The sequence below is a fragment of the Parambassis ranga genome, chromosome 13, assembly GCF_900634625.1.
Source record: "Parambassis ranga chromosome 13, fParRan2.1, whole genome shotgun sequence".
NCBI lineage: Eukaryota > Metazoa > Chordata > Actinopteri > Ambassidae > Parambassis > Parambassis ranga.
In genome coordinates this window covers 18,915,716-18,934,585 of record NC_041033.1, presented here as the reverse complement: position 1 = coordinate 18,934,585, position 18,870 = coordinate 18,915,716, and the positions used below count along the sequence as shown (strand labels likewise).

General features: G+C 42.1%; 1 protein-coding gene across 3 annotated transcripts in view; it reads right to left on the bottom strand.

Annotated features, from left to right (window-relative positions):
- Positions 1-80: 80 nt before the first annotated feature.
- Positions 81-18,870, bottom strand: part of LOC114444967 (T-lymphoma invasion and metastasis-inducing protein 1-like) — a 36,441-nt gene continuing 17,651 nt past the window's right edge. For 2 of the 3 annotated variants that reach the window (XM_028419879.1, XM_028419878.1), the window contains 24 exons: positions 17,538-17,994; positions 17,036-17,208; positions 16,619-16,843; positions 15,543-15,728; positions 14,351-14,497; positions 14,168-14,242; positions 13,687-13,857; positions 13,427-13,531; positions 12,993-13,074; positions 12,724-12,810; positions 11,860-12,072; positions 11,040-11,140; positions 5,857-6,042; positions 4,837-4,905; positions 4,403-4,528; positions 4,205-4,313; positions 3,390-3,569; positions 3,179-3,297; positions 2,992-3,100; positions 2,430-2,488; positions 2,236-2,341; positions 2,057-2,144; positions 1,756-1,928; positions 81-1,555 (listed from right to left, as the gene is read on the bottom strand). In XM_028419879.1, coding sequence (XP_028275680.1) covers positions 1,056-1,555; positions 1,756-1,928; positions 2,057-2,144; positions 2,236-2,341; positions 2,430-2,488; positions 2,992-3,100; positions 3,179-3,297; positions 3,390-3,569; positions 4,205-4,313; positions 4,403-4,528; positions 4,837-4,905; positions 5,857-6,042; positions 11,040-11,140; positions 11,860-12,072; positions 12,724-12,810; positions 12,993-13,074; positions 13,427-13,531; positions 13,687-13,857; positions 14,168-14,242; positions 14,351-14,497; positions 15,543-15,728; positions 16,619-16,843; positions 17,036-17,208; positions 17,538-17,994 — 3,846 coding nt within the window. In that variant the 3' untranslated portion in view covers positions 81-1,055. Of the gene's footprint in view, positions 1,556-1,755; positions 1,929-2,056; positions 2,145-2,235; positions 2,342-2,429; positions 2,489-2,991; positions 3,101-3,178; positions 3,298-3,389; positions 3,570-4,204; positions 4,314-4,402; positions 4,529-4,836; positions 4,906-5,856; positions 6,043-8,356; positions 8,749-11,039; positions 11,141-11,859; positions 12,073-12,723; positions 12,811-12,992; positions 13,075-13,426; positions 13,532-13,686; positions 13,858-14,167; positions 14,243-14,350; positions 14,498-15,542; positions 15,729-16,618; positions 16,844-17,035; positions 17,209-17,537; positions 17,995-18,870 lie in introns of those variants that run through there. The other variant, XM_028419880.1, reaches the window with a different exon arrangement.

Here is an 18,870-nt window from a genome sequence, read left to right as displayed (position 1 = left end):
AATGCAGTCTTAGTAGCACAATGAGTTGTTTACAAGTATGACTTCTTTCACTGTTCAGGCATACTGAAAGTCTTTCCCCTTGATTGCATAAGCAAATTTGGACTCTTAAGTGGAAAAAAAAAATTTTTTGCTTACAAATTAATTTACATTTGAATAAATAAAAACTTTGTAATCCATTACCAGAGAACAATCTTTTAACACACGAGAACTTCTAAAGAAGCTGATGTGTAAATTATCTACAACAGTGTGTGTGCATGTGAAGTGTTAAGAACGAATGTGTAAAAAGCTTAACTAAGTGGTTTCACAGTAAACAATGACACATGAAACAGCAAGTACAGATTCAAGTAAAACAGGATTATGTTAAATAAAACAAATTAAAATCCCCGTTGCCTCTGTAACATGGGGCTATTACATAATTCTGCTATAAATGTAACAAGAGAACAAACCGAATATTTTCCAGACTGCAAAGATAGAGCTTTTAGTCCGTAAAACAATATCAAATCAAAATCATATATAATACATCTGTTCCCAAACATGTCAGTTTTTATTCATGTGAAAATGTACAGGTACAGTAAACTATGCAAGACAAAACTGTCCTTTGCAATTAATTATTCTATTTCCTTAAGGACAAATAATATACAGCCCTTAACTAGGATAATATCTCTGAGTCACACAGACAAAACAAATATTAATGTTCTCACAATATCCAAATTTGGCAACAGCAGGCAGGACTATAGAATGCTGCCCAAATGTGCAAACCATGCCAATCAAAGCAACTGATTAGATTCCATGATTGTACCATTAGTTCATCTCTCAAAGCTAATACTCCGCTTCTATGTAACAGCATTTGATTTGGGATGAAGCTCCCTCACTCTGGATTCATGTATTGCTCCACTAATGATCTTATCTGTACAAAAAGCATTCAGCATAAGTAAGATAAAGAAGGATATATCTTCTACTAGCTGTGCGATATTACATCAATGCTCATGCATTGTTTGTGATGACTGATCTTTATGGAACCTGTGTAAAGCTGTCTGCCTGATTGTTATCACCTTCTATGTGTCTGGAGATGAACCCGATTGCTTCCTTCGGACCCAGATGTTATCCTTCTCTGTGTCGTCGTCAGTCGGTGACTTCACATCGTCAGGTGTCTCACTGGCAGTTGGGGACTGAAGGCTCTCACTCTCTTCTGTTTCAGCACCCTCTAAAGACAAAGCCATGATGGGGGTCTCCAGGTCGGCCTCGATGGATGAAGCTCTAGGTGTCTGGGACAGCTCGTCATCATCGTCACTAAGGATGTCGGTCTCCTTCACCTCGTCCTGGTCTTCGTATTCTTCCAGGTCGAACTGTTCTTCCACCCAGCGGTCGGTGTCACCTGCTAACTCAGACTGCTGCTGATCTCCTTCCTCCTCCCGCTGTGGCTGTTTTGATTCCGGCCCCTGTGGTGAAACAAGGTCCTGCTGTTCCGGCTCCCCGTCAAAAACAATGTCGGTGTCTATGGTGAACCGGTTGCGCACCAACTTCCTCCTGCCTAGAGTCCTGGTGGGGGCAGATGCTGCAAAAAACAGAGATAAAAAAAAACAAATAATTAGCAGTGCATTATTCTAGAGATAATTAACATAACTTGTAGTCATTGAATACATGGTGGTATTTGTGCTGAAAGCATTAAATAGATTAGATTCTATCTGTGTCAGTTGAGATAGAATTAGGACACTTGGAGCTGTAGGGTGAATGCAGCCACAGTCTGGCATTTACCTGCTCTATTTATGGCAGGACGGGCTCCCTTCAGGGCACAGAGCCGTTTTCCTCCAAAGGGCACATACTGCTGGTTGAGGGGTAAACTCTCCGTTTTTAGGAGCTGCCGACGGTGCTTTTCCCTCAAGATGGAATGGACTGTCTTCAGAAGGTCTTTTCTGCACTCTGGAGAGCTGCAGGGCGAAAAAAAAAGGATGTGTTATCAGTTTGTCACTCTATTAGACAGCAAGCCAGACTATCAGTGGTGAGTGAGGCCCAATCTGCGGTGGAATCCCTTTACTCTTTTACAACAGATCCTCACCTACAACACAGATGAAATGTCCTCTCCGGCCTTCCCTCTGATTCGGATTTTGTGTGGACAATCTCACACACAGCAGAGCTCTCACCATCTGAATGAGAAATAAGCATATTAAATATATATTTTTAAACTATCTTTTCAGGATTTAGAGTGAAACTTTCTTTCCATATGGTGCAATTTACCTGCATTGGCCAAGGATCTGACTTGAAGGGCATCAGTTGGAATCATGTGGCGGAATCGGAAGGGGTCTTTATCATCTGATGACACAGAGACTCGATGGGAGCCGCCCTTCAATCAAATAAAGAAATTCTGAGTGAATCTGAAATGCTTGAAGAACACAGGGTTTATTTTAAGTTGTGCTTGGGTGAGGACCTACCATTTTTTTCTTCTGCTTAGAGCCTTCCTTGCATACAAAGACCACTGCTGTTTTGAACACTAGAGAGCAATGAAGAGTAAGAAAATAAATTAGCAACCACAGGCCTTTGAATCATTACAGTGTTAAGACAATTTGAAAAGCAAGCAAGCAATGAACTCAAAACATTCCAACAGATGTATCTTTTCTAGAAAAGTAAACTCTGGGATAAAAAAATGGCTTTCTCTGTACAAGCATTACAGCAAACACTTTGCAAATTTTTAAGTGCTGCATCGTGTTCCCAGCTAAAATACTATGTTCACAAATGTCAGGTAATTACTATGTTATTACTATGTAATTACTATGTTATTACTATGTAATTACTATGTTATTACTATGTAATTACTATGTTATTACTATGTTATTACTAAGATATTAATTCAAATTTTGCTTATTTTTTTTAAACAAACCACAGGATTAGTCTTTGTACATGCATGTGGTAACCTATCAGGTGCTGTGTGATGTATGCTTACATGTTTTAAAATTCAGATTAAAGAACACATCATGTAAGTGTAAGTTGACATACCAAATGTAGACATTTGGGGCTCTTTCTTCCATTTTCCCAGAGATGCAGGTGGGTTAATCCAAGTCACAGTGTTGTGGAGAAGCAGGTCACCCATTGACAAATCAGCAACCTGGCAATTACAAAACAAATAGCTACAGTCACTCCGTGTTTACTAGTAACTCAACAGAACTACATTTTTCTAGCTTACCTCCTTCTTTTCACCGCTCTGCTCAGTAATGAGCTGATCAAACACAGCTCCAAACTCCTCGTGGATCTTCTGCATCTCATTAATGTGGCTGGCAACCTTGTTCATGGCTTTCATGGCAACTGCAGGTAAACAGACAACATGATTGAGACATGGGTGGCTGTGTGTGTATGTATGTATTCAACAAGGCCCTGATCACATGACCATGTCTTACCATCTAGGTGGTAATGTTCCTCACTGTCCGGGTCTGTGAGTGAATAGAGCTCCTTCAGCAGAAGAGGATACTTCAGCACCCTCTGTATGGGTTTGATTAGGTACGATTCCAGGGTGGAGGAGTGCTGCTGCTTTGGGTTCCGCTCATCCAGGAAAGCCTTGAAATCTGGGTCAGTTTTGGCTGGAATGACATGAATAACACTTAATGCTGCTCACTGATACAACACAGACTAGTTTGCCACAGGCTTAAATGTTCAGCTGTTCCATCTCTGTACCTTTTACATAAAACAGGGAAACATAATGTAAGTACAACAATCCTGCCTTGAAAAGAGTGTTTTGTTCTTGCATTAAAAATGACCTAAAGCAAAGTAAAAACATTGGACTGTTTGATGTTTTTCTGCAAAAGCCATTTAGCTAAGCACAGAGAACAAGTGGGCAGAAAAATCTGTTTACTGCTTTAACAACACTGCTTCATCCTAATTGCACCTCACCAAACTGTATGGCAGATAACCAGTTGACTCAGTGAATGTAAATGCAGCAAACAAAGCCATCCACTCAAGTCTTTAAGGGAGTGGGTGTACTAGCTAGAAGACAGACTGTTCAACACTGCTCATTATACATCATGCAAGGCTGTATGTCTTTTAGTCCTGGGTGCCTCCAGCTTGAAAGTATACAGGGGTCAGATAGACGACAGTGAGGCTGACAACTGACAGCAGATTTATGGAGCTTTGCAGTATATGGCAGATGGTTGATGGGTAAATGCATCCTCCCCTTTGAGGAAAGGAGGAATGTCAACCCAGGAGCACATTTACTTACCTTTTACAAGGACCTTGGGGACTTTGGTGTGGCTGGCGCAGAAAGCACTGTAGATTTTAAAACGGTCTGCATAGTACAGGAAAGAGCCTCCCAGGGAGAAGAGGATTTTCTGTGAAAGAGTTACACAACCAGTTGTTAAAGAGTTCATGGGCGTTTTTTTGAAATGTTTGTTGCTGGTCACATATTTTGAGGGTGTACCTTAAACTGATCCACACTCTCCAGCTTCTCCAGATCTGGAACCAGTCTGGTTCCATCTTCCAGGGTCTTAAGAAACTCAACTTGAAACTCCACCATCTCTGGCAAGTTTCCAAACAGTACATCCAGCTGGAGGTAAAGGGGTATTATTGCATTAATATAAAGAGCTACATAATATGTAACATTTTAATTATTACTTCCTTGAAGCAGGTAAAGCATAGAAATAACTAAATAATCTTCAATATTGCAAGTGCACATAAAGCATCCCTTTACTTTGCAAGCCTCCCTTTTTCCTCTCTCATCCTCCACCCCTCGTCCTCGTACACGACTACACTCCACATGATTATGTAACCCACTTTTCTTAGAACATTTCAACAGTGCTGGCATTTAAAAGCCACACTACCCTCCGAAAAGGCTCATGGTGAGCATTGACATACCTCATCCTGAGTGAGGAAGGTCTCTTTCTGCAGTGGGGTTAAATATCTCCCAATGAGGCAATTGAGATCCTGCAAGACAAGAGTGAAATGTACCGTATTTGATTCTGGTCTGGTCCATGTCACTATGAGGAATACAGACATGAAAAATACAGTTTTACATAACAAGGTGTGAAGTGCAGGGACAATAAGAGTGAAAAATAAAATAGTCCATTTATGATAAAATCTAAAGGAGCTGGTTGATGTGTTCCTGCACGAATTTTAAAAAGAAAAGGAGCAACAGAGGAACCCACTTAAACAAGCGTAGCCACAAATATCAGGCAGTCAAAAGTGACATAAGAACCTAAATCAGCTGTACCCAAACTGGTAGAAAAATTCTCGCAAAAACATATTTGTCTCAACAACCACAACTAACATAAAACATCAGCCACAAGTCCTGACAAACAAGGATGGATATGTCAGTACATTTATATTTATATTGGCTAACTAGCACACAAATTAAATGTCCAACCACACTGCATTAGCTAGTGACCTGCAGGTTCCACTGCTGCACACACAGAAACATAAAATGCTCCCACATGTCTCTGTAATTAGAACAGATCGCCCACCAAAGATCAACCTATGCCTCTGAAGGTTGCACAAAATACCATCAATCTAGCACAATATGATTTAGATCCATATCAATATGATAAGTATATTCCTGCCCCCCCCCTGAAATGAGGTATAACATTTAAGATAGCCTTGACATTATCCCATTATATACCCTCTCTAACCCCGTTATTCCACAGAGCCACGGTTATACCAGGCAAAAGAAAAGATTAGGCAATATTCAGGCAAGGGCACAGCTGTGTCCCCCTCAAATCTCCTGGGACACAGAGATAAATATGGATTGGTCATGTGGAATAGGTAATGCGTAGGGCTAACACGACCTAAGGCAGACAGAAACACAGATCGATGGACAGGAGGAACATACGCACACACAAACACCATCTGCCTATTACGAGTACAATGACTGATACTGACTTTGACATAGGTGCGCTCGGTCTCCACAAGTTCACAGATGACTTTGCGGAGTTTGTCGGCATCAGAGAGCTGTCGGAGAGTCGTGGGAGGTGGAAAGGGAGAGTCCGGGCTCGGTGAAGAGGACACACACTCCAAGGGATTCATATCATGAAGACTGCGGCAGAAGGCAGCGACCTGCTCTGTACTCTGGAAGAATAAAAAAAGGATAAGTGTCAGGTTAAAACAGGAAGAAAGCAGGAAAGGAAAGAGAAGCAGCACCTCAAATATTAACATGCAGGTAATCCTACTGATGTGCACCGATTCATGACTGTGCAGAGAATGAGCATGGAAAGAGGCAGGGAGGCAGCTCTAAAAAAAAAAAAAAATCATTTGCACTAATTTGGTCTATTTTCAGTCTGTCATAACAATGACTTCCCCCTCCCACTCTTTCACTCACATTCCCCTTTTTCTGGTGTTTTCTTCCTACGGACGGATCGTGGTGTAATGAATCATCTATTTCACAGAATCAAAATATACACACAACTGTATCTGTCCACATACAGTATGGGTTGCCATGGTGACCAGCCCTGATGTGCATTAGACTATCATTTTGGACAAAAATAGACCCCACTCTGCAACAGCCTACATGGCTGAACTAATACAGTTACTTTGTTCGCAACAGGCTACAGCCGAGCCAGCCATGAAAACAAAATGGCATTTTGGATCAATATAAACACAAAAGTCCAAATCCTTACTTCAATTTATGTGAAAAAGGCTATTTTTAAAAAAAGATTTACTGTGAAAGTTGCAGTTATGGCCACATAGCAGGGACCACTAGTAGGTGTAAACATCACCAAGAGAATAACAGGGGAGATAGAAGGTCTCTCATTCATAATTCATATATATCTATATATAGATATATATAGATATATATAGATATATATATACACATCTATATATACACACACACCATATATACACTTACACACACACAAGTTTTATGGACTACCCAGAAGCAATTTATTCTGTCAAACCTACAAGGTCCTCTAGGAAATAATAATCATCATGATGATAAAAAGTCCTTCCACACAGCTGCAGAGGATGGAACGTTGTAATCGTTAGATAAAACTAATCTTAATTAAAATCTGTGGTCTTGTCAGTCGACACATCCAAGGACATCAAAACAACTTTGTAATATGAGAAATTGATGTGCATAAACAAAACTGTCCTCCCACTAGGGAATGGAAAACTTTTACAATCCGCTACAGTGACTGATAGCAGTGTGGCTACATTATTCACTAAACTATAATGAAACAGACATGCAGAAAATACAACATGAACACTGTTATCTAATGACAGTCATAGCTCATGCAGATGACAGTAGTTATCAGGATTTGTTATCTAATCAAACAGACATTCTGTGAGGCATGGCAGCCATTTGTCCCTCTTGACAACGTTCCCAAAACAATCAGGCAACAGATGAACAAATAAGACATTAATGTCCATGAATGTAATGTTTGACAGTTCATTTAAATCCAAATGCAGGGGAATATGTTTAACTACATCTGAAATGAAAGATCTTCTGCAATAAAAATTTTGTCAACATTCATGTTTTTGGTAATGCACATGCATGTAAATGGATTACCCCCCAAAACCAACTCCTTTATTAACAAAATTGTAGTGCAGATGATGAGGTATGTTCTTGAAAAATGTTTTCTTTTCTGTCCGTATTTGTGAAAAGGGATGCCAAGAACATAAACAAGTTAGAAAAGCGCACACATAGAAGACCTTCAAACACATCTGTCAGTGATTCTGCCTGCCCATTTGATAACCAAGCTCATCCAGTGTTACTGAGCCTAGTAAGACAGTCACAGTCCAGTCATCATCTTCACAATCTCAGCTAATTAACACCTTGGCAGCTTTGGGTGCATGGACAGTCATGATTTGGCAGAGGGATGAGAGACAGAACAGAAAAGGGAGGATCAAAGCCTACAATATCACATTAAATGAACAACACTGTACGTAAATCAAAGAGGATGTCATGGGTAAAAACTGGGAAATGCCAGAGATCTTTTCACCCCAGCTGATGAAATATAGATTAAAAGCATGAAAGCATCAATGAAGAAGAGACAGAGAAGACTATACGTCTTCCCTCTGAAACTGGGATCCCAGCTTGAAGTGCAGAAAGAGAAAAAACTCCAGTCAGTCACTGCAGTGACGGTCAGGGTAGTTTGTCAAAGTCAAGCAAAGTCCAAATCATCTGTGGTCAGAATATGCTGCTACACGCTCTTTTATTTTGGCATCTTGAGGAGCACTCCACTGATTATGGGGCAACTCTGCGACACAACGGTGACTCACAGCTTCCTGTTTCTGTCAGTAGCAGCCAAGCAGAGGTGTGAAACAAAACGCTGGGAAGGAAAGGTGTCTTACTTCTCCTACTGGGATAACAACAGCTTTCACAGCAGCATCAGCAGCAAGACCTGTCCAGGTATAGAAAAGAGATGCATGGAAGGAATCTCACCAGATGAAGCACGTCATAGATGGAGTCTGAAGAGCGCTTGCTGTGCTTACTCCACTTCAGAACGGACATAGCCAGGTGCAGGAACGGACAGTCAGTGCCAGAGAGAAGGAGACTCCGGGCTTTGGAAGAAGACTACACTGCGCCTCTCCAATACATTTCTTTTGTTTTCCCCGTTTAAAAAAAAGGAGAAAGTGCTGTGGTGCTTGTGATGAAGAATGAGTGAAGCTGCTCAGCCTCCTCCTCTCCGCCCACCAGCACTTATAGCCTTCCAACTCCCCTTCTTTTGCGCCTTCACAGTCTGCTGTAGCTCTGATATTCTGCTATTTTCTCTCTCTGCCTCTCTCTCTTCTCCACAGGCTGCGTAAAGTCAGACACACATTGTGAGTGTGAAGATCTGGCCAGCTCATGCAGCATTGTAAATGAGTCCTGATAATACTCCGGTCTGGGGAGAGAGCAAAAGGAGCAGGAGGGAAGCAGTCTCCTCCTTAAGGTTGGGGTGGAGCAGGATTGGCTGGGTAAAGCTCACCGCAGTAGAATATAAATGTGGGATTTCAGGAAAAGATGAGAGGGGTGCTGCAAAGGAGCAAACTACGCGACAAAGGTGAGCACAGAAAAAACAGCTGTTTGAGGGTTTTGCAGGACAAAATGGAAAATGTTTTTCCATTCCCTCCTTCACTGAGGAGGCTCCAAGATGTTTGAATCACTGGATCTCAAGACTTGCACTTCTGATTTGTCCTCTCTTCCTGAGTTAAACATTTGGTTTTCCTTTCATCCAAAGAGAACGTTTGCAAACAGTAGTGACCATACAGCTGCATTGCATGCTGGACTTGTAAGCCACTACCGATATCATCGTCTGACAGGTTTGGTCAGTGCCAATATTTGTGTTCAGAATATCTGGTACAGAACAGCTATAACCTGGCACATCAGACGGTCTTTGCACAGACCAAGCTAAGAAGTTGTCCTTGCAAACTTTCAAGGAAAAGCCTGACAAATGGTCATCCAATCAACTGCCAGCTTAAACCAATCAGACTGCCTCTTGCAGTTATCGCAACTAGCCGATGGTGGCTTTTAAGACGGCCCAGAAGCTCCTTTCACATATAGTCTGCACCGCGAAGCTGCTCATAAGCCACCGTTTGCCTGTTCACAATGCCAAATGACGTTGTCTCATCACAAACATCCAAAGGACATACCAGTGTTAGACAATCAGGTTTGTCTGGTGTCAATTGTTTCCCCAGACAGCTATTGTCTCCGGAGGGCACAAACAAAATGCTCCACTGTTCCACCTCCATACCTTTCACACAAAACTGTGACCAAGCACTAAAAGATACAAACAGCCCCACAACAGCATGTGAGCAGTGCTATCTATTCATTGGTTTGTGAAACTGTTGAATGGTCGCAAGTGCATAATTCGAAGCCTGGCAAGATGGAGATCGTGCAAGCTTGTGATTCCACAAATCTCATCAGAATCCAGCTGGCTCACAAGGTCACAACTACACTATGTGATGAAAACACATCCAGAACATGTAATAGGAGAAGGCCACACTGCAAATGGTTATTTTTACAAGGTAGAAGTGTTGTGTGATGGAGTCTGTTTCCATGCACTCTGATACTGGGCCAGTGGTACAAAGCTAAACAGCAACAGTATATTTGTCACCAGTTGTACTGATTTATCAATTACTACATAAATGTAAAAATGCAAAGAGGAGCAATGAAAAAGCTAAACCTACACAATTTAAGAGAACAAAGCACCACCTTAACAGCATCATATCCTATAGCCACACCCCTTATTTTGCCCCTTTACATAATATCATTATTTATTACTGAGGCAATTATCTAGAATGGGTGAACTTGATAAATTGCTGCCCATTAAAATGATGGCAATGACATTAAAAGACAGAATAAGCAAGTGAGGTGGCTGGTCCAGAATTTGAAGGACAACCAGGCTGACTGAGGATCTAACTTGTGTCTTTGGAGTTCTTCCAATGGGATGTGTTGTCATAAGAGACAAACTAATCGATAAGAACATGTCAGCACAGAGTATTACTGCTTTGATATCACATTTACTTAAACTCAGCATGAAAGAAAAAACCCATCTTGTTAGACAAAGTGTTTCTTTTTTAATTTTCAGGCCTTGAAAATCTTTTTCTGTGCCGTCTTTTGTAATTTGTGTCTCTGAAATTAATACATCTCTATTCATTAAATCTAATCCTATTAGCTGCACATAATCAAATAATTAGAATACAAGCCTAATCAAAGACTCATCACTTGGCTGTAACATTCACAGCTGCATCGTGTCAAGTGTGCAAGATGCTCTTTGCTTTGATTTGATCATGAAGCTACTAAATTCAGTTAAAAGTGTGTCTCATGAGGGTAACAGAGAAACATGATACAGCTTTTTTTTAAACAAGCAGGGAGGTTTACGCCCTAATGTAAATACTGCACTGCTGTCATAAACAAGATAAAAATCAGCCAGTAACAGATGGTGACTCAAACTGTGATGAAGCAAAAATGTTTGTGAGTGCTTGCTTCATAATAACACAGAGCAGAGAGAGGGATGCTGTGAAGGACAAGGACAAGAAACACGCTCAGCAGCCTGCATGTTATATGAATGGCATGCTGTCAGTTTTTTCCTGTGGTGATAGACAGGCACCACAAAAAAATAATAATGAAATTGTGCTCTTACCTTCCTGCACTCATCAAACTCACTGAAGAGCTCCGAGTCATCATCCAGACTGTCTCCTGAGCTCTCCAGCAGCAGTCCCACCCCATCATCCAAGATTTCCTCTACAACAAAACAAACAGGCTTTATTTAAAATTATTAGACTCGTGTTTTTCTTTGCCTTGTCATTTTATTAAGATTTAAGACCTACTCAAACCAATCCACTAAGAGGGGCTGCAACACACTGCACAGAGCCTCCTGTCCTCCCTAATTAGGACCCAGTGGATTCACTGTTTTGCATAAATGAAATTGATGTCACTGATACACCAGTGAGAGACTTTTCTCCGACTTAAAGATGAAACAGCTTGAGATTTGTTTTCTTCCGTCTTTGTGATCATCTACGTAGTGTTCTTTGGTATAAAGTGATTACATACAAGACAGGTTGATAAATATAACCAAGGAGACAGAGCACAGTTACCATAAATCACACCCACATTAAACAGAAAAATCAATGAATTCCTTGCATACACAAAAGAGATGTGCAGTGTGTCCATTGTGCCTCAAGTGGCCTTTCTCTGAACTACAACTTGTGGCTCTAGCCGGTAAGCACATAGTCCTATCCTGACTGTTCTCTTGCAAGTATCCTGTAAACACTTTCAGTAATCACAAACAATTCCCAGTGAACTCCACATTCTAGTCTACATTTTGTTGTAAGCCTGCAATGACAACATAATTTTCTCTGCAGAAGCTTTCTGTCTCTATACAAGTCAACAATTTACAGCTATAATACCCTGTAGATAAAACTACTCGGCTATAACAGAGTAATAATAAAACATCTTTATACCTTGACTCTGGGAGAAGATGTCAGTGTAGACATCTTCCTCTGCGCCTGATCGGCGTGGGGGCAGGTGGCAGATTTGACGACGGTCCACGGAAGGCAGTGTATTAACTGTCAACGCCAGAGAGGCTTGAGAGAACGCTGCCTTCATGTCGGAGAAATTGAGACTGTGCGAGTCTTTTCCGTTTAGCTGAAGTATTTCATCTCCTGCGTTTAGACCTGCAAAGTAGGAACACGGTTCGCTTCAATTCAATTTACTGCCAGTAACACATCAGTCTCAGTTTCAGGGTTGACTAATCATTAAATTCCTGATTGAGATGTTAGAATGACATTATTGTAAGTCTTTGGAGACAATTAGAGCCACTTCTTTGCTTTTCAGACTCACAAGCATGACCCACTTCTCTATGCCCTGAGAAGTGTCAGCTGCTGATGCTGCTACCATCCTGCTGTTTGCAGCACAGCATCTCTGCATGCGTTCTGCCTTCACTATGACCAACTACAGCAAGATAATATGCCACCATTTAACATTGTTGTCTAACTTCATATCATGCAGCTGCATTGAAGGGCTTTACTCAGCATTATCCTTCATAAAGGCCAGCAAGAGGCAGCATGGTTATGATTATAGTAATCAACACGCTTGAGAATAGCCGTGTCCTCTAAACCTCCCCTGATTTAAGAATAAACATGCACTAATGCATTTTCATAGAAAAAAATGTCTATTAACCTTGATGGGGCTGGGGGGGCAGCCCTGCTTAAGAGCATATGTAAAAGCATAATAGGCTGCAAGTAGTATACTGTAACTCATATCTTTACAGACATATTGAGGGTCTCAAAAGAGAGTGCTTTTGAGAGAAATGAAGTGCAATGAACCTTTAGCAAAGGCTAATCCTCCAGCTTTCACATCAGTGATGTAGAGCTGCTGTACGCCGTCCTCCTCCACCACCGAGATGGAAAAACCTGAAGAGAAAAAAGGAGAGGTAGAGAGACGAAATTCATACAAAATACATTAGAGGGATCTGTGCACTATAAATGGTAACACAGGTCATATGTAGGTAAAATCAAAGCAACAGCACTACGTATGAAATATTTGACACAGACTTCATTATAGCATCTTAGCTGAAAACAAAAAGGAGTCTTACCGTAGCCAATCATGCAGGATTCATCTCTGTCAAACTGGATTACTTTTGTTATTTTGGAGCAGAGCTCAATTTCTTTGTAAAGCTGTGAAGAACAAAAAGAAGTTATTATATAAAGCATGAAACTGCAGCCTACTTTATTCATAGTCTGGTGGGTGGGTTACTGACAGCATTAATTTTCTGTAGTCTCAGACAAAGCAGAGTCTTTATGAGAGATGTTCTATGCTCTGTCATGATTACACAATGTAAATACCAAAGTCTCTACAGATGTATTTTCCTAAGGCTCCTCATGAATGTTTTGGTGCATGGTTCTCCCAGCTGTCTGCGATTCCTCATTCAAATGGAATTTTTGACATTTCTTTAAATCTGTTTTTTGACCTTTATCATCTAGAAAAGCCTTGCGGACACAGATCATGCTCAAGCAGGCAGTTACATACCAAGTCACATACATCCTCCTCTGGTTTAGGAATGTAAAATTGCACTTGGTTTTCAATAAGGAATTTGAGTCGCAAGTAGTGTTTGGTGGGATCCAGCTGATGAGCCTGTAAGATGAGGGAGAAGTTAGTTTGATGATATTATAGGACCAACAGTGGCTTCTAGTTCAAAAGTCCTCTGTATGCATCTTCATTTTCTTTGTCATGCAAATCAAGAATGACCCCTGGGCCACGTTAAGCTTACTAAGGCCGGATGCTGTTACCTTGCAGATGGTTTCAAGAACACACAGTGCAGACTCCCCTGGCTGGATGATGGTTAGCACGGGCTGGTCATTTGGCAGACACACCCAGGAGGGAGTGAGGTGGTCAGGGACCCAGATGTCACTCTCCGCGCTGGGCAGTGGAAGACTTTTCACAGTTCCCTCCTCACTTTTCTTTGAACAGAGACATAAGAATCACGTAAACCAGTGCTTTCTGTTCAAGAATTGCTACACCCACAGAATAGTTGCAATTTATTGTTAAGGACATGACTGCACATTTGCATAAATAGAACGAAAGAAAAATGTAATCTGACAAAGTAGCTGACAAATTCTAACCACTGTTCTGCTGCTTACTCAGGATACATGGAGGGCTAATTCTACTGACGTCAGCGCTGGCTAAAGATTTTGTTGAGTAAGTTCCAACGTGTATTTGACCTACTCCTCACAGACAGATTTATGCAAAGAGAAAATGATTCATCCTTACAGTGTTTTCCTTTTCAGGATGCGCATATATGCCTTCTATGGGCTTTTTCACTGCCTCTTCACCATCAGCAAAGACCTGCGGGGGTAAATACAGGATCTAGTTTGTCTTTGTATATACAAGTGTGGTATACTGATGATTGGAAATGCATAAACGAACTGCAAGAAAAAGGAAAATGTCACAGACCTGGCTGACAGTAGGATGGGCTTTTGTCTTTTTCTTTGAGGTAGTGTCCAGACCCCAGAGGGAGGAGAACCTGCTCTTACGCTTGCTACAAGAACGAGACATGGCCTGTGTCCGCCGTCTCACTCCGGTCTCTGTGCGAGCCGCCACCTGCCCAAAAACAACAGCTTAGTGAGTTCAGATCAAATGAGACAACAATCTGTTGGATCTTGTTTTGTATAAAAAATATAAGAAGGGTCTAAAAAAACAAAACCCTACAACAACAATCCAGTGTTCTTTTTAAGGCCTATTTGATTAAATAGTTCTTGCATGGGCTCCTCTGCAGTAATATATAGCCAATGGATTAAGCATTCATGCAGATTTTTTACAAACATGGCATTTCCAGGCTAATCATCCATGAAGTAGGAAGAGTAAAAGCTCTTCTAAAATATGCTGAATTAGGCATTTTACAGAACTGTGCCTGTAGGTGCAAGCATGCTCCAGTCTTAACCTAGGCACTCATTCTGGCTTCTGGCCTGTCAAGACCATTTTTGGAATAGTGCTGATACAGGCACTCATGAACACGGGCAAGAGCAAATTAGAGTGGAGTGAAAGTATAGGCAAGCTCTTAGCAATTGTCTCTTGTTAGACATCTCAAACTGCTATCTCGCAGCTCAAACACCCACCTGCTCTGCAGCACTGTGTTGGTGGCGTTGAGGGAAAAAGTACTTCACTGATCTGCCAACGCATATCTAAAAATCCCTCCACTACCAGTGCTTTTTATCTGTGGAGTGCATAACCTCGATGAAGGAATAGGAGGCCAAAACTGAACTGAAACCTTCCGAATGTGCACCATGTGTGAATCCAAGCCTCCAAAATAGCAGCCATGTGATCCAACACAGGGCATTTTAGTTTCTGCAATCAATTGTGCTTTTAGGAGAGATGCACTCACTGATGCCAATGTTTATTTGGAGAGACATACAGTATGTTGCTCCACTTACAATCTAAGTAACTTTGATAAATACACAGGCAGCATTGTGTAGAGAGATGATCCTCCAGCAAGAGGTGACATGTTTGAGAAAGAAGTGAGTGCTCCTCAAACATACTAGTTAAATGTCACATATATATGAGGGCATAAAATGTAAATACATGCATAACATTCCGTTTACCAGACAAATACAGGAATTTAATGACTAACAAAAGGCAGGATATTTACCAGCGCATGGAAGGAGGAGACAGAGAATATACCCAATCGGCCCATTGCCAGCTTGGTAGGACGAGATGCGAAGGCCAGAAGGCGTTTGGGGTTGGGTAGCTCTCCTCCTTGCAGACTGGCCAGGTAGCACCTGAAGCGAAATAGGTCCATGTGAAACTGCTCCAAGTTCTGCTCCCACAAGAAGATCTGCAAGGTGACAGGGACAGAACACTTCCAGTTAATTGTTCATCAGGGCTCTTGTTAGTCAGACCAAGATGGAGCATCTCCTCTCGTCTCCACAAACTCATGAGCTTCTTTTGCACAAATTGTTGCCAACATGCACATTCTGTGCCTAATGGTTTGATGTTTACTGGGGCAGTGGAGCAGGACATTGTGATTATTCACTGGGCCATCCCCTCCCAGTCACGGTCCTGCACTGGTGTTTGGAAGCAGCAGCTAGCACCATGGCGAAGGGTTCTGTATTACCGCCAAGTAGCCCAGAGACGAGAAAGAAACAATACTGCGTATTCCACTGGCACATAAAGGCTGGGAGCGTTTCAGCGTTCTAAGGAGCAGTCCTATATCCATTCAGCACTGCACAATTTGAAACCTGACACTGCCAAACAGAACAGCTCCAACCAGGCTCTACCAAACAAAGGCCATTTGATCTCCCCTCTCTGTAAACAGACCCATTAAAGACAATGCTATTAATTGAGAGAATGGCAGGCTATTTACAAGTGCCAACTGCATACCATGTTGGAAAAAAGGCTGTCTGACAAATGTGTCTCATCAAGATGCTCTACCTGATGACATACATGTTGCTTCTTCAGTTAAACCTGAGGGAGATCTCCAAGCTGAACAGCAGGAGGTTGATGAAAAGAGCTCTCGTGAATGATGTGAAACGCCATGACAAAACTCAGACTTCAACAATCTCTGCTATAATATCAGCTCATAAAAAAGTTTCGCTTAGTATTTACATTTTTTATGAACAGCTAAGAGAGAAGAAGTTTAAACAATATATGATTAATATACAAGATGAATCATGTTTTCCAGAAAGAATCATTCAACCATAGCTAAAGACAAAGTTTAAAACCTACTTGGTCGAGGATGGTCTTCCTCTTCTTTGTGTCAGTGACAGCCGAGAGCTGCATGTCTCCCATCTTCTTCATCTTCTCATCCATGTCGATCTTCTGCTCCAGCTTCTTGATCTCAGCACGAAGTAGCCTGACTGTGTCCTCTCTGTGATGCTGGCGGGCAACGGCAGTGGCACAAGCTGAGTGGATGGCTGTGATCCAGTTCTCCAGCTCTGTCTGGCTGCAGGTCTGCAAAGGGACAGGTAGCAAAAAGGTCAGAGGTTAAACATCACACCAGCTTCTTGGCATTCAGAATAAAATTCAGTTTTGTTTTTATTAGTAATCATGACAACTAAATCTAAAGGGGCATGTGAAGAAAGAAAAAAGGTTTGTCCACAGGAGAGTCTGCAGCAAATCAGAGACCAGGTGACATTTTCTTACCTGGAACAGAAAAGCATCTCCAAGGGAATTGCTGAGGCAGAACACAAAGTCCTTTTTGGGATGCTCTGGTACAGCCTGGACAATACTGTTCTCTACCCAGATAGCATGCTTAGGAATACTGTTGTTGTCGATCCCTGAACGGCCATCAGTTTCATAGAAGAACAGAGTGCAACCTGAAAAATAATAATCCCATTAAAACATGCAATTACTTGGCTCAATCACAAAGAGAGAAACAAGACTCAGAGTGTTTTATTGGAAAGCCACTTTTGCTCAAGCAATTTAATTCTGCTCTCCAGTGGCCAATATTAAGAAGTGCATCATGGCTGACTTATCACTGAGAACAGAATACTGATCCGATTTCAAGCCAATTCAAGTGACATAAAATGTGTTAATGAGGTTTCCAGCATGGTTGAATTAGAAGTTAATTTAATTTTAAGTATTTCTGCAGTTGATGGACTAAAAGAAAAAAAAATGTATCCCATCAGAGGGGGACATCACACACCTTTAAGGGAAACCCAATAACTCTTCCACTTGCGCCTCGTGGCCGACTCCACTTTCTTGTTTTTCTTATGTACAAGAAAGTTCTTGACTGCAAGTTTGCCAGCTTTGCGTACCATCCCCTGGACAACACTGAGTATCAGGTCAGACTGGTAGGCGGAGCTCATGGTGCTCTGCTCATCACTCAGGGCGGACCCTGCCTCCTCAAGACTCTCTGTCTGGCAGGAACTCATCTCAAGCTCCTGGCGAAAGTTCTCATACACGCCCTGCACGCACTCGCTGGCCGCGCCTCCACTGCTGCTGCCACTGTCACTGCCGGCGAACATGTTCCTGCCGTGCACGGAGCACACGGAGAAGGAGGCTGACATGGTCTTGTAGCGCCGAGACTGGTGCTCTGCCTCCACCGTCACCCCGTCGATGCCACTGTCCTCATATTCGCTGCCTTCCCCAGCTGTGACATCCTGAGATGTGGTAGAAGCACAAGACAGGTGAGAAGGCATGGCAGCCACGTTTTCTTCATCACTAAGATGGCAGCCAGTCAACAAGAGCTCCTACTCTGACTGACAGATAGGCAGTCTCTGTAGACACAGGATAGAGCTACTCTGGCAAAGCAAACATGTTGCAAAAAAAACTGAGGCCTGATGAGAGCCCAAGGGTTGCTTAATCTTGAGATTTTGCTCAAAATTAATTACTCACAGCAAAGCGTCTGCTGTTGCATGAGTACAGCCTGCCCTCCCTGTGGCACCGCAGGGTCTACCCTCTCCTACCCACATGGCCAAAGGCTCCTGGGAGATGAATGGGGTTACACTGAACTTGGTATCTCCATCTGGTCACATGACCCAATCATGCGCTCCAGAGCCCCATTCACCGGGGTTAGTGGTGCCCCGTAGTGACAGGGCCACCATACACGTTTTACTGTTACACTGTTCCACAGGCCTCCCCTCATTATCATAACAAAAGACTGAGGCATTTCCAACAGGGAGTGACTTTAAGCTGTCTCACCCCCCTTCTCTCCTCACTGCAGGCTCCTCTCCCAAGAAAAACAACAGTTTCATCAGGAAGCTACACAACGCTCCCCTGACACAGGCTTTCTTTTAACACTTAATCTGTTTCAGCAGCTTATTATTCGTGAGGTGAATGCTGCACAGGAAATGCTCAGACACAATAAGAAGGAAAAAATGAATGAAGGGAGCTGTCTTACTGCTGATGCCACTAGACTAGATTAAGATTCTGCACAGCTTTTAATACATGCTCAAAAAGCACAAATAAGCCATGAGCTGAAACAGGTCAAGGTCTTGATATTTTGCAAACCTGAGAGAATATCGGACATTGTTTAC